General features: G+C 36.7%; 1 protein-coding gene across 1 annotated transcript in view; it reads right to left on the bottom strand.

Annotated features, from left to right (window-relative positions):
- Positions 1-6,756: 6,756 nt before the first annotated feature.
- The window catches only part of MAP3K1 (mitogen-activated protein kinase kinase kinase 1), a 75,121-nt gene continuing 57,324 nt past the window's right edge, over positions 6,757-24,553 (bottom strand). Inside the window, 14 exon segments of the mRNA XM_020997371.2 lie at positions 6,757-9,513; positions 11,326-11,457; positions 12,251-12,393; positions 13,525-13,656; positions 14,824-14,986; positions 15,878-16,030; positions 16,368-17,050; positions 17,053-17,642; positions 17,968-18,157; positions 18,452-18,543; positions 20,347-20,468; positions 21,947-22,228; positions 23,785-23,968; positions 24,071-24,152. Coding sequence (XP_020853030.1) covers positions 9,364-9,513; positions 11,326-11,457; positions 12,251-12,393; positions 13,525-13,656; positions 14,824-14,986; positions 15,878-16,030; positions 16,368-17,050; positions 17,053-17,642; positions 17,968-18,157; positions 18,452-18,543; positions 20,347-20,468; positions 21,947-22,228; positions 23,785-23,968; positions 24,071-24,152 — 3,098 coding nt within the window. The 3' untranslated portion in view covers positions 6,757-9,363.

Consider the following 24,553-nt stretch of genomic DNA (forward strand, 5'->3'; position numbering starts at 1 on the left):
TTGAGTTTCTTCAGCTCATATTCACAGCCAAGAGGGGGCACTTTGAGGCAAGGAACATCAGGTAAAAAGGGGTAAAGGGGCACCAGGTGGAAAGTGGTTATGAAGCAGTTAAGGTTTGGGGCTTTTCCTCTAAATATTGGCCATTCCTAGATGGGATGTGCCTGCTCTGAGTCAGGCACTGTGCTAAGTACTGGCATAAGCTGGTGGTTTTCCAGGAAAGAGAGCTGTTGGGACCCTGGGGGTGGTTGATAAGGCTAGCTAAGCCTGGGCCTCAGCATGCTGATTAGGCAACTGTAAGGTGGCAAAGAGAGATTCTGATAGTCCCAGGGCTGAGTTTTGGCCACCTGCCAGGTACTTCAGGGTAAGCACATCAGAGGTCACTACAGAGTAGTTGCATGGAATACAGGATAGGAGACTTCAAAGCCAGGGAGATCTGGGTTCAAGCTTGGCTTCTGATAACTAAATGACTTAAACTCTCAGTGCCCCAGATTCAATAAGAGTCTATGGTGTTTTTTGTTTTTTGGTTTTTTTTTTTTGGCTCGTGACTTGCCCAAGGTCACACAGCTAGTTAAGTGTTATGTGTCTGAGGCCGGATTTGAACTCAGGCCCTCCTGAATCCAGGGCCGATGCTCTATCCACTGCACCACCTAGCTGCCCCAATAAGAGTCTATGTTAAGAAAAAATAGATGATCTGTGTTAGTGGACAGAATTCCCATATTTGGGGCTCCCTATGCCAATTAACTCACAGGTCCCCACCAAAAAAACTTGTCTAAGAAGTCTGCACCCAGCATGTTTTCTTATGTTGCCTGAGACAGGGCAGACAGTCCCAAATTGTGCCTGTGTGTCTCCTGATTGACAAATGCTCTGACATCTGTGTTGCAGCATGTTGTGTACCCTAGAATTCAGGGAGCCTGGGGCCTTAGAGTGACTGTGTGGAAGAAATAGCACACGTTTCTGTGTATATTATTTGCCTAAATAAAGAGCTGGATGTGATGTATAGTAATGAGTGGGACAACATGTTTCTTGGTTCACCTTTGCTTCCCCAGGGCATATTAGCCATCTCCCCCATACCACACTACATTAGCACATTCAAAGGAAATTCAAAACTTCAGATGGATTTCTGTGAAAATAAGAGGAACTTCTCAAATACAGTATTATTGGTACTATTATTGGAAAAATTGACCATGAGATAGTTTTCCTAATTTTTTCCTAATTTTTCCTAATAGTTCCTAATTATTTTCCTAATTTCCTAATTATTTTCCTAATTTTTCTTTATATAGCAGGATTTCTAAAGATGCCCATCATTTTTTGAAGCACTGGTGTTTTGTTTTGAAAAGGACAAAGGAAAAGAAAGAAAATCATGACAACATAAATATCAATCATACAGAAGCACAGATTTAGAGCAGGGCTTTTTAACCTGAGGTCCATGAACTTGTTTTGTCTTTTAATTTTTTTAAAAAAATTTTTAGGCCATTGGGATTAAGTGACTTGCCCAGGTTCACACAGCTAGTAAGTGTCAAGTGTTTGGTCTGAGGCCAGATTTGAACTCAAGTCCTCCTGACTCCAAGGCCGGAGCTCTATCCACTGTGCCACCTAGCTGCCCCTCAGCACAGTGTTCTAAAGATGGAAGGTAAATAAAAAAAATAATAGCTAGCATACACACACACACACACACACACACACACACACACACACAATAGTTTAAGGTTCATGAAGGGCTTTACACATTTTGTCATTTGATCCTCAAAACAATCCTGTCAGGTGGGTGCTATTATTATCCCTGCTTTACAGATGAGGAAACTGAGGGCTGAGAGACTTGTTAAGTGACTTCCCCAGGGTCACACAGCTAATAAGTATATGAGGCAGAATTTAAGCTCAGTCTTCCTAATTCCAGCACTCTATCCTCTCTGCTACCTAGTCGTCACCTAAATAATAATGTTTTGTGAAGATTTGACAACACTCTTCAACTCTGCCTATATTCACATTTCATTGCTTGTTCATGCAATGTGATGATCTATGCACAACCAAGAAAATTAGAGAGAAAATTGTCCACAAGCTATCAACTTAATGGGTAAATTGATAGATGGATGGGTAGCTTGGCTCACAGACTTGCTTCCTTTTGCCTGGTACAAGATATGACAATCGTCATTCTCCCCTATGTCTAAAAATATTGCTCAACTTCGTCTTCCATGCAACAGTGCTCTTCTGCTTATAGTTATTTATTCCATGCACCTACTTCAGAAGAACAAATAAATTAACCAAAAATGTCCTCTTTGTTCCATTTTACATTGAAACTAATCCTGTATACAAGTAAAAATATAGCAGCATTTTTCTTGCAGCAAAGAAATGGAAGCAAAAGGAGTGTCCATCAACTGGGGAATTACTGAATAAACTGCGGTGTAAGAATAATAGAATATTGTGGTGACACAAGAAGTCTCTGAAGCATTAATTGGGAGAAACATGGTAAGACTTATAAGAATTGATGAAGAGGTAAAAGAGCAAAACCAGAACCATTTACACAATTACTACAATGACGTGAAGGAAGACAGCTTTATTTTTTAAACACTTTTTTCCAATTACATACAAAAATATTTTAAATTTGCTTCAAAAATTTTGAGTTCCAAGTTCTCTCCCACCCTCCCCTTTCCCCCTCATTGAGAAGGCAAGGCATTTGATATAGGTTATATATGTGCAGTCATGCAAAACATATTTCTATATTAGTCATGTTGTGATGAAAACACAAGCCAAAAAAAAAAAGACCTCAAAAATTAAGTTAAAAAAAAAACCCAACCCAAACCAGTATGCTTCAATCTGCATCCAGACTCCATCAGTTCTTTCTCTGGAGTTGGATAGCATTTTTCATCATAGGCCCTTCAAAATTGTCTTGGATCACTGCATTGCTGAGAATAGCTAAGTCATTCACAGTTGATTATTGTACAATATTTGCTGTTATTGTGTATACTATTCTCCTGGTTCTGCTTCACTTTGCATCAGTTCATGTAAGTCCAGGTTTTTCTGAAAGCATCCTGCTTGTCATTTCTTATAGCATAATAGGAAGGAAAACAACTTTTTTTTTCACTGTTTAAGGAATTTTTATTAAAGCAAGAATTTTATAATCCAAATTACGTTTCCTTGCTCAGTTATCAATTCTGTTATCTACAACAGTGGTGATATTCTGAGCTTTTCCACAGTAAAGAATTACAAAATTAAAGAAAGGAATGCTTTAAATTTTTGTACTGTGCTGAAAGAGGGAAAACAACTTTAAAAGACTTCAGAAAACTTGGACTGATGCAGTGACAATCATGATGATTAAAGAATGTGTCCTGACTGTCCTGTCCTGGCAGAAAGGTGATGGGACTAGAGATGTGAAATGAAAAAGGTTTTTAGCTATGTCCAATAGGTTGATGTTTCCTTTAATAATGTGTTACAACTATTGCAAAAATAGCAGTGAGTTAGTGATGCAAAAAAAAAATTATTTATTTTTTTTTTAGGCAATTCGGGCTAAGTGACTTGTCCAGGGTCACACAGCTAGTAAATATCAAGTGTTTCGTCTGAGGCCGCACTTGAACTCAGCTCCTCCTGACTTCAGGGCCGGTGCTCTATCCACTGCGCCATCTAGCTGCCACCAAAAAAAGATTTTTTAAAAGTCAAATAAAACATTAAAAGATACAAGGAAAAAACCCTAAAAGTTCAGAAGGAGGCACAAACAGGGCAATCGTGTTACTACATTGTTAAATTTAATATTCACTTAAAGTACACCTAAGTTCACATATTCATAATTCTTTTGATATTGAAGTATTTGTTGATAATCAGGTTCAAAATAATTTTAAAAGAAAATAAACATGAATATGGAAGACTTCAGAATAAATAAATAAAGCAGGAAATTTTCAGTAAGTATGAAGTTGCAAATCTGTGGAAGTGCTAATTAGCTACTTTTCTATTAGGGCTCTATTATTTTACTTTGATTTAAAAAGTGAACTTGTGCATGTTTTATCCAAGTTCACTAGTGTTCATGACACTATTATATCATGCATTATTAGCAGGATAGTTTATTTGCTTCTTTTATGCAGCTAATCTAAACTATTTTTTTTGAGGAGGGGTAGGCAATCAGGGTTAAGTGACTTGCCCAGGATCACATGGCTAGTGTGTTTGAGGTCAGATTTTAACTCAGGTCCTCCTGACTCCAGGGCCAGTGTTCTATCCACAGCACCACCTAGGTGCCCCCAGCCAATCTAAACTTGACATTTTAATAAAACCATTAACTTAACAATTTAATATATCTTTACCAGTTCTTCAGAGGATAAAAAGTTATTTTGCTTCACTCTGAACTTAACTAAAAATCCTTTTGCAAAAACAAAGCGCTCTCCTTCATTTCACTGGACTGAAAGGTTTCTAAGGAGCTCTTTCTTTCTTTCTTTTTCAAAAGAGATGACTGGTGGATTCTATTTCTGTAGGAAGCTAGGTGATGCGGTTGATGAAGTACCAGGCCTAGAGTCAGAAAGCCATGAAGTTCAAATCTGGCTTTGGACACTTGCTAGCTGTATGATTTTGGGCAAGTCACAAACTTGTTTACCTGTTTTCTCAGTTATAAAAGGGAGATAATAACACCCACCTCTCAGTACTGTTGTGAGGATCAGATGAAATCTTATTTATAAAAAGCACTAAGCACAGTGCCTGGAACATAGTAGGTACTTTAAAATTGCTTATTCCTTTCCCTATTTCCACTTTGCCCTGCAGTTCTTAACAGATCTGTGCAATTATTTTTGTGATTTCCTGAAATATGTCCAGGCTCTTTTTTTTCTTTGGTCATGGCTTTCAGACAGTCTGATGATTCTTAAATTTCCTAGGTCAGTTGCTTTACTATGAGAAATACCTTATATCTCATTTTTTCAGTCTTTTGACTTAAATATTTCTTGCTGTTAATAATTCTGAAGGACTTATGATGAAAGGTGCTGTCCATCTCCAGAGAAAGAACTGGTGGAGTCTGAGTACAGATCAAAGCATACTTTTTCTTTAATTTATTCTTCTTGTGTTTTTCTTTTTTGTCTGTTTTTTCACAGCATGACTTACATGGAAATGTGTTTTGCATGACTACACATGTATAATCTACTTCAAATTGCTTGCCTTCTCAATGGGGGGAAGGGGAAGGAAGGAGATAATTTGGAACTCAAAATCTGAAAAAAGATTTTAAAATTGTTTTTACATGTAATTTGGAAAAATAGTGAATTTAGTAGCCAAAAATATTTCTTACTGTTTTATAAAGTCATTAGCTTCTGTTTGTTAAATCCTGATTTTCAGGAAACTTGTTGTTTGGGCAAAGTTTGCAAAACTTTTATACTGAGGTATTAAATTCACTTTCCAATTCTATATTCCATAGCTCTCATTTCTTTTTCAATTTTTACCTCCAGTGCTCTTATTTATAAAAAAAATTTAACCCCCCCCAAAAAAAAACCCTTTTTGATCTCTTCCAGGAATTCTGGCTAAACTTGTACCCACACTATTTTTCTTTGAGACTTTGCTGATAACTGTTTTTGGAGCCATTTTCTTTTTCTGGGTTTGTATCTTGAGTATCCATCATCATAACAGCTTTTAATGGTGGGATTTTTGCTTGCTCATTCTTCCAGCCTACTTCCTGCCTTTGGACTTTATTAGGTAGGGCTGGGCTCTGGGCACTTCCGGAAGGAATGTCTGTGTTGGTACTCCTGTTGCTTTCTTGGGTAATGGGAATTGTGTGATTTCAGAGTATCGGCAACAGCTCAGGCCAGTGGCCTAAAAGTGTTCGCTGCTCCCAAAGGTCCAGGGGAAAGTATTGCTGCCCTCTTGGTGTGAATTCTGCAAATTTCTGACCCAGGTCTGGGTCTGAGCAACATGTTTGCTGCCTTCTCACACTTGTAGGTCCAAAAGACTGCTAGTGGACTTAGGTACCTATTATCAGTGAGCTGAAAAGCTTTGCTGGTTCAGGGTGACAGATCTGCAGATTTCACCTTGGTTTGGAAATTTCCTGCCTTTCTAATTCTTCTGTAGGCTTTAGACTGGGTTGGAAGATGCAACTGATGCCCAATGTGCTCCTGAGGTCTGAGCCACACAGCTTCTTCTTGCTTCTGAACTTGCTCCTTATCCTGGAATTCTGGCCAGCTCCCTTCCATGGGCACAGGCCCCCTTCCTCAGTCCACCCTGGATTTGTGACCCAGAACTGGGTAGAATGACAAAGCTGCCTGTTGGATTAGATGTCCCTTTCAACTCTGTGAATTTGAGAAATGAGAATGTCCATAAAACTATTCTGAAGAACAAGATGGAAAGATGTGGATCAGATAACTGTATAATTTCATGAGTTTAGATCTGGTTTAAAGGCTGGACTAAAAGGTGATGTCATTAATATTTTACCACCATTACCTCAGAAGGAAGTTTAGTTCTGTTTCTGTACAGGGGATCTTGAACTCAAGTACAAGTTTGACTTAAATCACCTTTGAAGTCCCTTCCAGTTCTTAAGAGTCTGTAATTCTAATTCTGAGTTATGAGGTTTTACCATGATTCTATCCATTGAGATTTGTTAATTTTTGGAATTCATCTTTTGGATGAAAAAACTAGACATTTTCAAGTCATGAATGGATCAGCAAATATAATATATGTCCATCTGCCAAAAGGAATAGCCTCAAGCAAAGGCTTGTAACATTTATTAATATCTAAGTATGAAATATTTCAAGAAGCAGTACTACTGTTGAGAGAAAACAGAACTTATTTTAAAAACAAGTAAACTTTGTTCAAAAACTTTTATTTACTATAAAGACAAAACACCAAAATAGGTACAAATACTATAAAATTGGTTCAATGGGGTAAAAACTTTTAATTAAAATATCTTGATATATTTAAAATAACAAAAGGATACATTTAAGCCAAATTCTTAACCCAGAGATTTTTGTAACATTTGCTTGCACAGTAAGGTGCTAATAGAAGTTAGCCCTTAAGCCCTGGAAGTCTTAGGAATCATAGTCACATAGCAAATATAATTTCATTGTGAAAGTGAACTTTGGTAGAAGAAAATCTATAGGACACCTGAGGTAGTAGAAACTGGAATAAACAGCAGTAGACGCTATTTACAACTTAAGTACCAAATAACATTAAGAACACAAAATAATTACACAATACAATTTTCAGTCCAGCTTTGATCCAAAGAAAATAAGAATATTACATCACATCTGCATTTACACACACAGACACACACACAGACACACACACACACACACACACACACACCACACACGAAACAAACACCACAATTACCAGCAAGCTGAGGGAAATGCAAACAAACTCAAACAAAATGCATTTTGACATCTAGAGGCAGTTTGAGTTTGAAATGTGGTAGGCATGGTGATCTACAAAGTAATACTGATTAGCTGAGGTTCATCAGTTTATACAGTTTACATTTGTCAGAAAATCTTGATCCGACAACTGATCTTCCAGTATATAAAATGGCAAGAGTGCATCCTTTAAAGCTTGCACATGAGAGACTTGGAAACAATCTTATTAGAATTGTGAAAATTCTAAGTAGTCCAAAAAAGAAAAAAAGAAAGTCAAGTACATTACAGTCAAAGCTACCAAACTTCACATTTCAGTACTGCTGTTGTTTTTTTTTCCTTTTTAACTCTTCAAAGATTGCCAATCTTCCAAAACAGAGGAATGTAAAATTTCCCTAAGAAATACACATTCACAATTTCTTAAAAAATGGTACATATCCCTGTAAACGTGTAACTTATTTTGCTTCCAATTAGTATTGTACATTTTTAATGTACTGTATAGCTTATTTAGTTTGTCCTGAGTCTTTGAGAATAACCAATTCTGATTCATTCTGACAATTCAACTGGCTTCTGAAGAGTTAAAATTTACATTAAAAATGATATTAAATACTTAATCAGTACTTGATTGAAAAGACTCATCCATAAAAGCCCAAGAACAGCTGCCATGTTCCTTCAGGATCACATGCATCAGATTCAAAATCCTGCCTCTAAAACCATTAGGAAAATGTGCAAAACCCAAGGAAATAGTCTAAGTGATATTCTTCACTCTCATATTTGAACGTTTTTTCAAGTTCAAGATAAATTTCTTAAAAACACCTTTATTTAGAAAAAGGCAAAAATAAGGTATAATTTCCATTCAATTATCCATTAGCCAGATCGACTGTGAATAAATGATGTATGGCAGAAGGAAAAACAGCAGTTAAAATGTTATTATCAGTGGTGAGAGTGAATGAATTTTTATTATACCTAGAGTAAGACTTAATTTGGTGTGAAATTTTCTACACTTTGCCAGAGGAAATTGATAAAAATGAAGAGGCTCAACAAATGCCAGATGACCTGGATCTTGGTGCCAGATGACCTGGATCTTGGTCATCAGCCAAATTAAAGAGTTGATTTTCATTTTCTTTTTGTATAACCTGCACTAGCAAAACCTAGATCATTGACTCAGTGAATGAAGGTAGTAGCATTGTTATATTCCAATTTAAAAAGAAAACCAAATAGCAAGATATTTAATGAGATCTGTTTTACAATTGATTCTAAAGTTTTTATTTTATTATTATTTTGTGGTTTGAAAAGATCACCTGTCCCTGAATGTTAAACAAAAATAGAAACAAAATGAAAATATGGAACCATAACTCTAAAAAAAAAACAAAAACCAAAAACCAAAAAAAACCAAATCAAAACGAAATGAATGGGCCAACAGTAAAAATGCACAATGACCCACAACTGCCCACTTTAAAAAAAATGAAGGCTAAATGTGGGTTCACAATGAAAGCATCAATTCTTTAAAAGAAAGTTTTTGTTTTCTTTTTTTAAAAAAAAAAAACACTACTCAAGTAGTGCCTACTCAGGTCTAAAAGAAGATAGTGATTTTCTTTATAGCCAGTGACCAAAGCAAAAACAAAAAACCAAAAACCTGAACGGAATTGCAGAATCCCCTGCTCATGATCACAATGTGAAATGGAAGAGTAATTGCAATATTAAAATAGAACCTGAGCCCCTCAGCTGCTAATATTGCTGAAAAAGTGCTCCAAAAAAAAAATTATGCATCTGCTACTAGTTATATGCAGACTTAATTGCTTTCCTGTTCACCTAGGGCCAGTTCTTTGAAAGGCACAGTTTACAGTTTCTGCACAAGTTGTGGAATTTTGCATACTGAGCTTAGGTAAAGATCTTGATTTGTCAATCACATACTTCGGTAAGGGTCCTCTACTGGCCTCAGTTTATTGTTGTTTGGTGGATTAAAGGCCAGCAGAATGATTCACGTGGTTGTGCTCAAAAGCACTCTCAAGAGTTTTTTCTTCTCTCTATTTAGTATCAGTTTTTAAAAATCATTTTATATAACTGGCTACCAGGTAGTACGGAAGACTGGATGCTTCAGTAGCTCTCTTGAAGGAGGTCTGTCCTGAGGTTGAAGTTCTAAACAACGAAGAGTCACATCCCGTAAGCCAGGAGACAGATGTGAGGGTATTGAAGGAGCAGTAGTTGCACTAGCAATCTGAAAAAGGAACACCACATTTTTAGAGGTTATCACAACTCCATCTTTTGATATCTAGAAAGGTATTCATTATTTAATGACATCAATACATATGAAAACTACACAAATTCAAACAGAGGTCATAGGACTTGTCAGGGACCCTTTGATAAAGGATACTTGCTTAGGATGGAAAGTCAGAAGAGGATTGTAAGTGGAAGGGAACTCAGGAGGTCCCAACCCCTCTGTTTTACAAATCAGCTGAAGGGCCTTTCCAACTGGATCATATTCTATCAGGCTGAACTGTCAAGGATAGAAATACAATAGCTTCCAAATCCAAGTTCTTATTTTGCAGTTGCTCAGACATAGACATGTTATATTAAAAATCTGGAGAAATTATTTAGTTCTGTTTCTGCTTCTCTCTTACTTACCTGTCACATATGGTTTACCTTCTTCATTTTGTTACCTTCACACTTTGTTGTCTTTAAACAGATAGATCTCTTTTGGGTTTACATTGGAAAGGAAGATTCTAGCATGTCACAACTACTACTTTGTTGCTTTATTCAATTTTCTGAAGTAGATATGAAACTGATACAATTAAAAATATCAAAAATCCTAATTCAAAGAGTTAAGAAAAACTATTAAGAACTTGAGTAGTTTCAGTTTCATCTGAGTTACTAGAATTAAAGTTGAATCTAAAATGACCCAGTCTTAATTCTGAGAAAGTTGTTTTCTTGTCAATTTCTCTTTTTTAAAGAAACATCACAATACTTAGCAACTAGAGGTTCTGTGAATTGCTGGGTTTGTTTCAGTACCATTACATTTCTGTAAAATCTACCTAGAGACCATATTTCATGGATATCCATTTAAAATTACAAAAGACATGCTGATTTGCAATTGATTTGTGGCCATCTGTTTCACAATTTTCACTAATGCAAGGCAAGCCCATATCCCTAAGAAGGAGAAGAGCCAAACAAGTGGAAAAGGAACAGTAAGAAAAGTGGACCAGATGGGTATGTGGAGTTTCTGAAGCAAAAACAAAAGACAATAAAGAAGGAGGGAGAGGTCAAGACTGTCAAATGCTGCTGAAAAGCCAAGGAGAATGAGAAATGATAAAACATTGTGGGATCTGGTGATTAAGATATCATGGAAGACCTTGGGAAGCAATTTCAGTTGGGCAGCTGAAGCAGCAGCCAGACTGCAAGGGACTGAAGAGAGACAAGGTGGGCAGAGAGTTGAGGCCTTGTGGGCAGACACTTTAGAGATGTAATTGCAGTCTGGATGGGCCTGAAAATCAAAGGAAGTTATTTTTTTTTTTAGGACTGGGGAGAAGGGAGCCCTTCTGTAGGCATATGGGAAGGAGCCAGGGAAGAGGAAAAGACTGAAGATCCATGCTATAGACTCATGCTATGAGTTCTGAAAACAAGGTCTTGGAGGAGAAAAGAAGGGGCAGGATAGGAGTGCAGGCAGAGGCTACTTAGGAAGAAGTAGAAAGATGAAGGAAGAGAGAAGGTATGATGGGAACTCAAAAAGGAAGGGACATTTAAGGGGAAACCCCTTAAAATGTTTCTTGTCAATTTTCGCAAGTAAATTTTCAAAATCTAAGTCCATAAAAGGTAAAGCAAAAGTAAAATTTCAATAATTTTACATTTTATTAAAATTAATATTTTTACATTTTCTCTAAAGTCACTTATTCAACTTTGACACCTACTATACCAACATTAGTATGCAGAATAAAACACAGCTCCAGTCCTAAAGAATATTCTTCTTAGGAGATCACACACATATAGTTTAGCAGGAATATATGAAACAATGCCAATTTTGTTTTATATTTACCTTAAATATCAAAGCAAGATGATTAGAGTGTTTTTCTGCATTCCAAGGTGGCTTAGCACAAGTCATTTCTATAATAGCACAGCCAACACTCCATACATCACAACTCCTACCATACTGCTGACCTCTTAGTACCTAAAGTGCCAAAAACAAAACAAAACAAAAAGTTAACCAGGAAATGTAAGATTAAGCCATTGTTAAATATTCTTGTTCCTAACCTAAGAACCAAAATGAATGAATAGTAATGGTACTATTTCACATGCTATAAAGTCTAGTTGAAAGAGCATGGTTTTACATTTGGAAGGCCTGGGTTTGAATCATTTGTGACCATTTCTCTTTACTTCACTGTGCCCTAGCAAAAGAAGGGGCTTCAACTAGATAATCTGAGGATCCTTCCAACTCAAAAAAGTTTGATTTTTATATAGAGACTTAGACCTCCCTCACTGGCATGCTTCATCTAGAAAACTTAACTGGTAGCTCAACATTTTAGAGAATTTAAGAACTAACATTGTGCGAAGGGGCCATGAAGAGAGGACAACCTAAGTTCTGAAAAGCTCCTTCATGGCCTCCTCTTCTACTCCTATTAGACCTGCTTCTCTTATGGGGCAAGTCACCTCCTGGTTTTCTCACTAGAGATATCAACTCACTCTAAGTTTCTTACAATATAATAACCATAAATAACTAACATTTTATAGCACTTTAGGTTTACAAAGCCTGTTACCCATAATTTCTTTAAATGTATACACGAAGTCAGGGATGATAAGAAGGCTTGGAAAGGCTAAGACTTAAGAGTTTCGTGAACTCAGAGGACTGTTACTTTAAGGTGGGTCTTATTCTTTTAACTAACAAAGACACAGGTTACATGCCTATGAGATGGATATGTGGCTCCTCATTAAAGAGAAGCACCAACTCAGATGCCACCTCTTACCTCAGGTGCCATAAATGCAATTGTTCCCAGCAACTGTCCCTGAAATTCTCCAGCGCCTGTTCCTTTCGATGCCAATCTAGCCGCAGCTCCAAAGTCAGCAATTCTCAGTCTCTGACCTGTGCTGTCAATTAGCAGATTGGCACCTGTCAATGGCAAAGCAAAAATTACAAGTGACTCTCTGCTAAAAGTAAAAATACAAAAAGATCCAAACACCAAAACAAGGCCCTCAGATTATCACGAAGACATTTCTGAGTAAGACTGACAGAGGACTCAGTGAGATCTGCTCCACTCTTACTGTTTATTTTTAATAAAGACTCCAGTCCTCATAGGCAACAAGGAGAGGAACAACAGCTGTAGTGTAGTAGAAAGAAAATTGGATTTGGAGTCAACCAGACCTGGGTTTAGATCCTGGCTCTCACATGTTTGTGTGGCCTTGGGAAAGTTACTTTACTACTTCTCCCCTTGGTTTCAGTTTTCTCATCTTTAAAAATGACAGGGTTGGATGAGAGGATCTCTCAAGTCTGTGTAATGTTAAATCTATATTCTAGAGAACTAAGTAGAATGACACACTAAAGGAAAAAAGCATAATTACTCAAGGAAACATAAAAAGAGAACTCTGCTTAGAATTCACACTTAGAATTTCAATAAAACCTCCTCCCGGAAATCCAGATTTGTGATCAGCCTAAGGAAAGGTTCTACTGAAATTTGTTTTATCCAGATCAGCTTGAGAATTTCAAAACAAAATGCATGATGCAACCCTACAACTGCAGCAGAATCTAAAATGACCCAAAGACACTTACTTGGTTTAAAGAAAATCCCTGCACTAATGCACTTTATGTATGAAATACTTGCAATAGTAATTCAAAACAATAAAATAAAAGTTAAAATGATTAAAATGAACTCAATGGAAGATGATTTAATCAGACTTATTTTAAGGATGTCTAATATTATCTGACAAATCATTCTAAATGGGTATGGTAATATTGGCTTTAAAAATAACTTCTAGGGGCAGCTAGTCAGGAGGACCTGAGTTCAAATTCAGCCTTAGACTAAACACTTGACACTTACTAGCTATGTGACCCTGGGCAAGTCACTTAACCCCAACTGCCTAAAAAATAAATAAATAAAAATAAAAACTAGCTTCTAGAAATATATTACAACAATTTCAGTTTATAAGTCAGTATTAGAGGAGATCCGTTTTCAAAAAATGCATTTATTTGCACTTTGAAGTCTTCTAAATGCCACCAGGTAAATCTAAAAAAAAAAAATCATACCTTTGACATCTCTGTGAATGATCTGATTCTCATGGAGGTAAGAAAGACCACGAAGCAATTGCTCTGTGTAATTAATAACCACTGATTCCTTGAAGGCTCCATATTTACTCAGCAAATGAGCCACAGACCCTCCTGTAAGACCAAGGCATCTCGTCATAACCATTATAAATCTCACGTAGAACTAAAACTTTGTGATACATGTCAGTTATCTAAGGAATCAACATTTTAATACACATTAACATTTAAGACATCAAGTTTATATCTTTTGTCAGAAATGAAAATGGTTGAAAATCTAAAGCACTGCTTTCGTCTCTCATATCAGAATCAGTTAAGTAGATGCTGTAAAACTTCATCTGCTACTGAGTTTCCCAAATGGCTAAATCTTTGTCCTTTTAAAAGTATACAGACATTAATGTTAACCATTTTAGATGGAAACCTAATGCCTTATTTCCTTGCTTTCTAAAATAGACCCCAATGATTATTTAATCCTTTCTTGATGATTCATGGCTTTGTCATAAATTATTGTATAATGTTATTCAGTGGCTCACAAGATCAGAGCTAGAAGGGACTGCACAGACTGAAACCAGACCCAGCATTTTATAGATATGGCTGATGACGACAGCAGCTCACATTTGATCTGGAGCTTTAGGGTTTGACATTATCTCACTGGACTCTCAAAACCACCTTGAGAAGTAGGTGCTATTCTTGTCAACACTTTATAGATGAGAAAACTGAGGCTCAGGGGTTTGTATATGCCCTTGTGTGTGGTCAACGGACAACAATTCCATATTCAGAGTATCAGCAGTTAAGCAAAGGCTTAGAGATGGACTTGAAACTATGGTCCTCTGCACCTTTTGTCCCCTTTCTGTGCTACTCAGACACCATTATTGCAGAAGTGGAAAGAGACCACAGAGAACTCAGGGCTATCTCGTATATGTTTTTTGTTGTAGAGAATGCTATGACCATAGAATTTATCACCAAGCAGCCAGCCTACTGGTGACAAGCTTCTCTGACTTCAAGAGACAAGTCCTTGGCAAACAGTTTCTGGGGATGGGACTCCTACTCAAATCCTTTTCCACAGGGCGGAAGCTGACAGACTCTACTGAACTCTCAGAATTCAGCATTGCCTCCACTCCTCAATGAGGGACATTTGTAAAACATTAACATTTTAATAACCACCATTTAATATCCAAATATATAGGAAAAAGTAACGTTTAAAAAAATCTAATGAATTTTAAGTATTTCCTAAAACTAAGCTTCAGGTATCTAACATGGTTCTAACATGAACATTAGGGTTACCTGCCATCCACTCTATGAAGAGATTATAATTGCTCTTCTCACATGTAGCACCCAACATTCGGATGATATTAGGGTGGTTCAGGTGACTCATCATCCTGATCTCTTCTCTCAGTGCTTCAACTACCTCCTCTTGCTCAGAAGATGTATTCCTGACATACGTCACCTGTTTAAACACATTTAGTTCAAGAAAAATTCTGAAGTACTCCAATTTGCATTCTTATTGAAAATATTTAAAAATAAAATCTGAATGAATTCATATCAGCAAACATACACACACAGCTCAACATGCTCAGGTACTTAATAAATGTATATTGAACGAAAATGGTCTTTATGATGTACAAACCAAATTAAACAGGCACCTTCTACTGGGCTTGTAAGCAATAAGAATCTAGATTTGGAAACAGCTAAGATATTAATAACAAAGGGAAGGCTATACATTAAGAGAAAATCAGGATAAAGTTACAACATAAGATTTTAAATGAAGCATGCATGAACAACAGAACAGCAAAGAATTATGGTATGATTATATAAAGCATTATTAGATATTCCAACTTTGGTATTGCATCCTTGATTTTTATCTGTTACAAAAATCTAATATGATATGAAAGTGAAGTCCTATTAATCACTTAGCTTCTATGCCAAGCCAAAAAGTAAAGGTTAAGTTATACAATGACCATTATTAATGGAAATATGTTAACCAAAACAATATTTTAAAAATTATATATACTCAGCGCTTTATTATGTCATTTATACTACTTGTAGGTAACATAAAATATTTGTTATGCAGTATGTTATTTATTATATAGATTAATACAAACTACATTCTGATATTCTTAGATTATTTTTAAAAATCCTTTCAAATAATAACAGAATAATTTTTTAGATGGCTGGCTGATAACTACTTTTAAACTTGCTTTCGATGATATCTTGTCTTTACACCACAATATTTACTTTTGTAGTTTAAAAGAGAAAAAAAAATCAAAGTACATTCAAACAGAATGGATTCCTTGTGCTTGGTTATAATCTCCATTTATATCTGTTCATTGGTATTTACCTGTTTCACAGCCATTAAAGTTCCAGTTCCTACGTCTTGAGCTTGATAACAAGAAGAAAACGCTCCAAGGCCTATCTGCTGACCTTTGAGCCACTCGGCATCTTCTCTATAATGGTGCTTTGCTTTGGTATGTCCTGGCAGAGTCTCTGGGGTCTGAAAATGAAAATTTTAGTGTTCAGGTGACAATCTTGATTTTTAACATTAATGCTGACGTGATGGCATTGCCTATTAAGTTTCTAATTCATTTATAAGCTTCTAATCCAAGATTAATAAACTCAAACAGTATGCAACCACTAATGTCAAATATGACCTTCAAAACATATACAAGAAAGCAAAAATCCCGGGTCAAATGGACTCTTCTCAGTTTTATTTCTATATTACTAATAATTGTCTAAGGAATCATTGCATGTTAACTGATGAAAATAAGTTTTTCAAACTTTAGATGGGATTAAACCCAATCATCACTGGACCCTTTCCTAAAGATACTCACATCTTGCTGAATAATGATTATGTCTTCTCCATTTTCAACTTGTAGTTGAGGAACTACTGGCAGGGCATCCTGCGACGCAGACATCGCCATGGCAATGGATAATGCTTCCTCTTCTTCTGCTTCCATTTTTTCTTTGCATTTCTGATTATGATTTACATCATCTTTGTAAGTATCATCATTCTCAGCCCTTTCAGGAGAAAGAACTGCAACTTCTGACTTAAAGGTTACTGTTGTGTCACTAGTAGGCATGGCCTCAAGCAGGTCCTCAATACTGGAGTTGAGTTCTGTATTGACATCTAATCTGCATTTCTCATCTACTGGTGTGAATACCGTCTCCTCACTTGGTATGACAGCGCTGCTGCTGCCGCCGCTGCTGCCAACGCTGCCATCACATTGTGTGATGTTGTTCAGATCAAGTGTCATGCTATTTTTTGAGACTTCTCCCTGCTTGTTCATATCTCCTGGAGTGGGTCGAGATGGCTTTGGCCTGTGTATGTGACTGGAAGGCATAGGCCTTGCCTGCGTAAAAACTGGGGAAAGTTTATCTGGTTCTTTGATTTCAGAACAGTTTCTAAGAATCTGTAGAGAAAATTTTCGTTGCATTTGTGGAGAAGCTGTAGGTACTTTGCAGGGAACGAATCCCTGAGTTTTGTGTTTAGAGACATCTGTTACAGAGCCAGCTGCACAGATGGGGCAGAAGAGGGAGGGGAGGGCAAAGTTGGGAACAATAACTGGGAATGACTGGATGCAGAAGAGTTCAAACACTGATTATGGGGTCTACCTTTTGTCTGAAGGGCTGGCTTTGGTTGCTCCATTGTTACTGGACTAGGAAGGCCTACAGAAATGCCAGCCAATGTATCAGAAACATCTTCGAGGCTGGCACTTGATTTTGCATCACACAAAGGTTTTCCAGTTTTCTCTAACGGGACTGTGTGTTCAGGGGAATTGTTTTCTGCTGTTTCTGGGGAGTTATTTGGGGCAGATGGCTGCAAAAAGCCATCCTGTCCACAATCCAAACAGTCTTCTATGCCCAGCTGGATGGCTTCAGCAATTTCCATCTCGTTTGCAATAGCCATCAAACGACGATGCATCCTTGTGTAATGAGTAGAGCTTGTAACACTCAGCATTTTCAACAGTTTTAAAAACACGTGGGGTACTCTGGCAACCATTCTTGCAGCACTCAAAAACACTCTTCGGGACAGCTTACCAACCATTGAGTGGGAATTGTCAATGAATTGCAAAGCAAAGCTCAAGAGGGACAGCAGCTTCTTATACCTAAAACAAACAAATAAATAAATTATACTTGAAGCTTATATATGAGTTTCAGAAATATAAACTCTAACTTTAGGAATATTAAAAATGTTTAAAAATTCTGTTTTAAAACATAAAATTATGCTATTAGCTAATTAATGGAATTTTTTTCACTTTGAAAAATACCTCAAATCACAAAGGATCTACATTTTAAAAATAAATAGCCTATAGTTCATACCAGCTTGCCTATGCCATACCTACACATATCTCCTGAACCTCATTTGGACAAGCCTAAAACATTCATTTTTAAGGGAAAAAAATAATGACATTTCTAAACAAAGAGTAGTACCTGTCTACTACAGTATCAGCTTGTAAAACTTCTCCACTGACAATATGGGGATAAAATTCTGCAGGAAACTCCAACAGCATTCTGTCTATAAGGCAAAGGCGTCCCAACAGTGCTTGCCAGTTACTTGATTCTGTTTGGCTTCCAAGAATACAATTTAAAACATAATCAATACCACCAATACCAATGGATCCTATAAACAAGAGAAACAGAAAGTAGTGTTATTAAAATCTACATCAAAAGCTAGTTAGCATATTACATACAGATAAAATACATTGACTAAATATTGGTTTTAGCAATTTTTCTAAAGATTAACTCAGATTTCTAATAAATATCACCTGACTGACTGGATGAATAAAACACTTCCCCAAATAGCCATCAGAGCCCACTCTCCTATTTTGATAGATTAAACTGATACACTATTAAAATGAGTGAATTAATGAACAAAATAAACTATAAGGAATTAATATGAAGTCTGAGGCTACACCTGATTTAAGTATCTCTCTGCCAACGGCTAGTTCTCCTGCTTGGCCCTTGCACAACTCCAACAGCGTTGAAACCGAAAGCTGACTTGTACGGCTAAAAGAAGAAGGGAAAACCACATCAATACTAGGTAAAGTGTTTATCAATGAAAATTTTAAAATGTTTGGGGAAAATGAAAAAAAAAGTTGGCTGCACATTTAGTTTCTATAACTAAAGTCACAATAAAATTATCACAAACAAAATACTACACATGAAGCCTCACGGCATAGAGGGAGAATTCAACTCAAATAAATTTCTTCAATTAAAAAACACATCTAACAATGAAGTTTTATGCACCCACAACCTAACATTTCAGTGTTCTTTGTTTCATACATTTAAGCCAACAGATAAACCATCATTCAAAAGTCTAGAACTGTCATTACAGAAAACAGGTTTCTACTGAATTCCGGGGTTGAGGGGCACTTTGGTTCTGGCTCAGCCACTTCCTGGTCCTGTGATGGGCCTACGAGAATTTGGATTCAGTTTCTTCATCTGCAAAATGGGGATCATGATTCTTGGACCAAGTCTATTTAACAGGGTAAACCGGCCTTCTCTTATTTTGCCAACTGGGATCTACTAGGATTTCAAAAAGGAGATTGAAGCACCTGAACTCTGGAACATTGCTTTGTTTTAGTCAATGACCCCCAAACGAACTCTCCTCTGGACAGAAGAAAAGCCCACTGGTCTCTGCTAAGAGACTACTTCGGGCCTGGGTAACCAGCAATGCTGTCTATAATAGAAATAATGATATTTTCCCTCTCACATAGCTCACAGACATCTAAAGATAAACAATGACATGTTCTGGGCTTTTCATAAAAATTCTATAGATTTATGGCTGTGTAGCCGTCATTTCCCATAAAATCTCACGATAAAAATTTCTAATGGAAAGTGATATGCTTAGGGCACAAAGTATTTCTTAAAAATCTGGTTACAAGGAATAATCATGTACATTACTGCTTTTTCGGATCACTAACCAATTTCTATAAGGAATGTCACTTACATAATCTCTTTTTAAAAGAGTATCAATATTGAAGCAGTTTTACTTGTTTTTATTTGCCACAGGGGTGGGAGATGGTGGAAGGAAGGACTTCAGTTGGGCTTTTTTCACCCTGTGGCCACACAACAACTTTCTTTGAATTCCTCTACTTTTCCTTATAGAAGGTACTGTGCTGATGTGGTCTACTGCTAACTCTGGAGTCAGGACCTTGGTTCAAATCCTGCTTCTGAAGGATCTGCTGTCTGTCAGATCATGGGCAAGTCACAGAATCTCCCTGGGCCTCAGTTTCCTCATCTACCAAATCAGGAAATTGGACTAGATGGCCTCCAAGTCCTTTTCAGCTCAAGCTTCCCAGTAACCTACACAAAACCCACCGACTTTCCACACAACCCACTGAAATAAATAAAATACACACTACCCATTCTAAGAGGGTGAGGAAAGGGATGACAGGACTTTCCTTCCCTCATTTAAAAAAAAATCTTTTCAGTTAACTAATTCGGTAAAGAGAAAAAGAAGGCGTGTCCATGTGCACATTAAAGAAATGAAGAGATGGTGAACTCTGTTTCATCATTATATATTTACACTAGAAATGTGATTTCTGCAATGTATTTTTTTAATGTCCGCAACAAAATGAGATGGACAGTAACAGAATTTTATGTGAACAAAATAATTTCTCTGGATCACCAGCATTAATCTGATGATTTTTTATTTCAAGATTTCTTTAAATGAGAAAACTCAATATTCAAAGATTCATTCATTTGACAAATACTTAAGTGTCTATTATGCTTAAGTCATTGATGACAACTGTAAGAAACTATGATTGGAAGATACAAGAAATTCATTGAAAAACCTTGTGACCATACCTATTGGCATCTGCACATTTGACTAATATGGTTTCTACAACTGGCCTCAGAAGTTTCTGAAGTTTTATTCTTTCTGCCAAGCTATGGCAAGGAGTATACACCAACATGGCTCTTAATGTTTTCTAGGAGAAAGAAGAGAAACAATGGAAAGTCAGTTCAATTGTCTCTATAAAGTCAACTTTAAATCTCTAAAATCCAGTATGCTTTTGTAAGAAAATATGAAACAGATTAATATATATGGAGAAAACATTGTGAAACAAACTATAAATAATTCTTAAATGTGATGGTTCAAGTAAAAACCAAAAGGAGATGGCCTCTAAAGTCCCATCCGGCCCTAAACCTAGGATTCTTCAAGTCTCTCTACTTCATGCATTGATATGTGCCAGTTGCATACTTCTACTTCTGTTTCTAAGCAATGACTAGATTTGCAAATAAATTCTTGCTCTCAACTATTTTCAATTTGAGATTATGTCAGGAAACATAACATCAAGTTTAGTCAATTAATAAAAGTTTTAGCTTTCATTATGAGCTCTAAGTCCATTACTTGCTACTTCCATATTTTGGGCAAGACATAATCTCAGTTTCTCCCTTTGTAAAATGTGGATAATAGCACACCATGTATCTCACAAAGAGATATGGCACCCATGATTTGGCAATACTCGACTTTTTCCATTTCTGATGTTTTCTCCACTTGTACTAAAATTCCAGACAAAATGGATAGCTCACTCTCTCCAAAATGCATTCCATACTGTCTTGCCTCTATGTTTTTAATCATATTGTTCTTAATACATGGAATGTGCCACTCCCCCCCACCCCCAATCTATCAGTTTAAACACTACTTGTACTTTAAGGTCTAGTCCAATGGGCATTCCCTAGTTCCAAGATATTTTCTCCCCTCAACCCCATGCTAGCATTTTGTTTGTAATTCTCTCAAGCATTAGTGCACCAAGTGCCCACATTCTTTCTACCACTTCACACTGTAAGCTTCATTAGAGGCAGTGTGGGGTAGGTGACAGAATGTTGGACAGGCAGTCAGGAAGACCTGATTTCGAATCTCACCTCAGACATTTAATTGCTGTGTAACCTTGGACAAGTTAAGTCTCTGGCCCTCAGTTTTCTTATTTGTAAAAATATGGTGTTGGACTGGATAATCTCTAAGATCCCATCCAAAGGACAGGATGTGTATTTTATTTAATCCTTCTTAAATATATTTTGAGGAAAGTACAATACAAACATGAGTTAGGATGATGATTTCCCTCAGTACCCAGCACAGTATACCACCCAAGAGCTTAGTAAGTGTTCACTGAAACTGCTGCTGAAATATGAATAACAACAAAATGACTTTAGGTTTTCAGGAAATTGTTCCTGACTTCATATGGTGCCAAAATGTTGATTCTGAGGCATATGTTGCTTGCCTTATCATTGATATGCAGACAATTTATTTAAATACGTACACACTTGGATTGTCTAGTATCATACAGGTAATGTATCCTGTTAAGCATCAAACCCATAATCCCAAATAGTGACACTGTCTATTAAGACAATAAACATAAAATGTATGCAATAAGCATTGGAAGTGATAAGGAATAAAAGTACTCACTAAAGCAGCAACATATACTTTGTAGACAGGGTCAGCACAAACCATCGACAGCACACTGCAGCAAGCTTCCACGACAACATCTCCTGAGATCCCAGTCTGAGATGACCCACTCGCTGCTCCAGCACTTGGGCTGTTTCCATTGTTGTTCCCAGAATTTCCAGTGCTTTCCCCATTAGCCAATAGCAAAGCACCACTAACATCATGGGAAAGACGCCTGAGTGCCATCTCTCTTATATTCCAGTTTCGAGAAAACAAGCAGCCCACTAGCTCCATTCCAAATACCTACATAAAATTAAAAAACAAAAAACAAAAAACCAAACATACATACACATACACACATAATGAATTCAATTTGATTATGAAAAAACATGAAGAAAGGCCCTATAGTGAAGTATTACTATCTATCATATCATCAAGTACAACATGAGAATTTAAATGCCATTCCCCTATTACCTATCTATGTCATTCACAGTAACTCCTACTTAAGAGTTAGATATCATCTTAAATAATACATATCCCCAAGTAGTCATAGGGGACATTAATATTTTAGTAACCTAAGGATATGTATACATAAAAATTTCCACCTCATACTCCTTTGCTCTTAAAAAGATATCAAGTTCAAGAACTAAGAAACTCACACTTTTTCATACAACTAATAATACAAAAATGAGCAGAATAGCATAATTATATCAGAACAAGATTAGAAAAGTTAAGACAAGAAAGGAGTTAAAGTTTTCTACAACTCAATTCTTTTCTTTATCTTGCTAAAGAAGAGAAGCAGGGAGAAAATGTCATTGAACATCGAAGTCTTTAATTTATGAAAAGCTAAATACCTAAAACACTTAACTGTGTTCAAGTGTTTGAAGAAGAGACTGTCCTGTGGGAGAAGAATTAAGCTTATTATGTTTGGCCAAGAAAGCAGAACCAAAAGTGTGATCAGTGAAGTTGCAAAGAGGCAAAATTAAGCAAACTTCCCCAAAATTAGATCTATCTAAAAGTGGAATGGGCTGTGCCTCTGGAGGTAGTAGGTTTACTCTCAATGAAGGGTCTTCAAGCAGAGGCTATACAAAAACTTCGGGGATTCCTTTTTGGGTATAGATTGGACTAGGTGACTCTTCTAACACCCACATTTTGTGATTCTGTTAGTTAAGACTTAAGAAAAACTCTAGACTGTAATGTCAAACACCTTAGCAAGGGAACTCATATCATTTTTATTCTCTGGAAAGACATAAAAAAGAAGCTCATCTAGACATAAGGAATTAGACTAGAAAACTCTTGAGGCCCTCTCTAGTTCTCTGATAAGAGAACACTGGTCTCTAGCTAGTTACAGGAGTAACTAGCCATGATACCAAAACCCATTTTCAATGAGATGATATTTGTTCTGGTAGGCACAATTCAAGTCAAACAATAACAAGTGGTATATGCATGTGTGTGTGTGTGTGTGTGTGTGTGTGTGTGAGAGGGAGAGAGAGAGGGAGAGAGAGGGAGAGAGAGAGAGAGAGAGAGAGAGAGAGAGAGAGAGAGAGAGATCGATGAAAAGTCTTAGAGACAATTATTGCCCTGATTAATTACAATTTTTTGGGAAAAAAAAAGTTAAATTCCTGGAGCAGGTGTGGGGAACCTGTGGCCTCAAGGCCACATGTGGCCGTCTAGGTCCTCAAGTGTGACCCTTTGGCTGCATCCAAACTTCACAGAAGTCCTAGTAGAATGCAAGCTCTTTGAGGACAGAGGCTATTATTTTTCCTCTTTATATCACTTCCACCTAGCACATAGTAGGTATTTAATAAATGTTTACTGGATCAAGCTGAATCGAAAACTTTACAAGAAGAGACAATTACCTGAATCCATGGCTCAGCTAACTCTTTATAGGCAGGAGGGATCTGCTGAACTCCATAATGAGTAAGGTTAAAGTTACTGTCCTGGTTTCTTCGTTGTGATCCAACAGAAGGCTGCTGCTGCACAGTTTGCTGTTGGGCAGCTCGGAGAACAGAAGGGGAATCCACAGGACTTGGCAATTCATGGCTAAAATTGAAATATTAACAGAATTTGCTAAAAGTTAGAGATTCAATTTTAAAATATTTATATCTTTGAATAATATTCAGAAGCCATTCATTAGAATCTGACCTGTAGAAATCATGGGACCTCCACTTGGATCTACAAAGAGGGCATATCAGAGGCTCTCTATTTCGTCTACATTCTTCTGCCCCTGAAAAATAAAAATAGAACTTATTCAAAGAATATTCCTTAAACAAGAGCTTGCGAAAATGTAAATTTTTAAAAAAAGCATAAAAGGGCTGTATCTTATGCAGTACACCAGTTATAAAATTTATACTGAGGAGATCACAAGAAGTGATCCAAGGAAGCTTCCTGCCTCACTAAGGGGAATAAGGACAGGGGCCTTTCCTTTTCCATTTTAAAATACCTGGTGCTAACAAAGCAAGAACATGATAAGACTAAACTACTCTGATGCTAGTGCCTTTCTTAAATGTTATTTTGTTAGTTACATTAACCAGCTTTTTATGCTCATTTGCAAATTTCAAAAAATTTAGATTAGTGTCAAGCACCCAAAGCATCTCAAGTTTAAGTCTTTTCTACAGACTAGATAAA

This window comes from Phascolarctos cinereus, unplaced genomic scaffold, assembly GCF_003287225.1.
Source record: "Phascolarctos cinereus isolate Bilbo 61053 unplaced genomic scaffold, phaCin_HiC Scaffold_4;HRSCAF=312, whole genome shotgun sequence".
In the NCBI taxonomy this organism is placed as follows: domain Eukaryota; kingdom Metazoa; phylum Chordata; class Mammalia; order Diprotodontia; family Phascolarctidae; genus Phascolarctos; species Phascolarctos cinereus.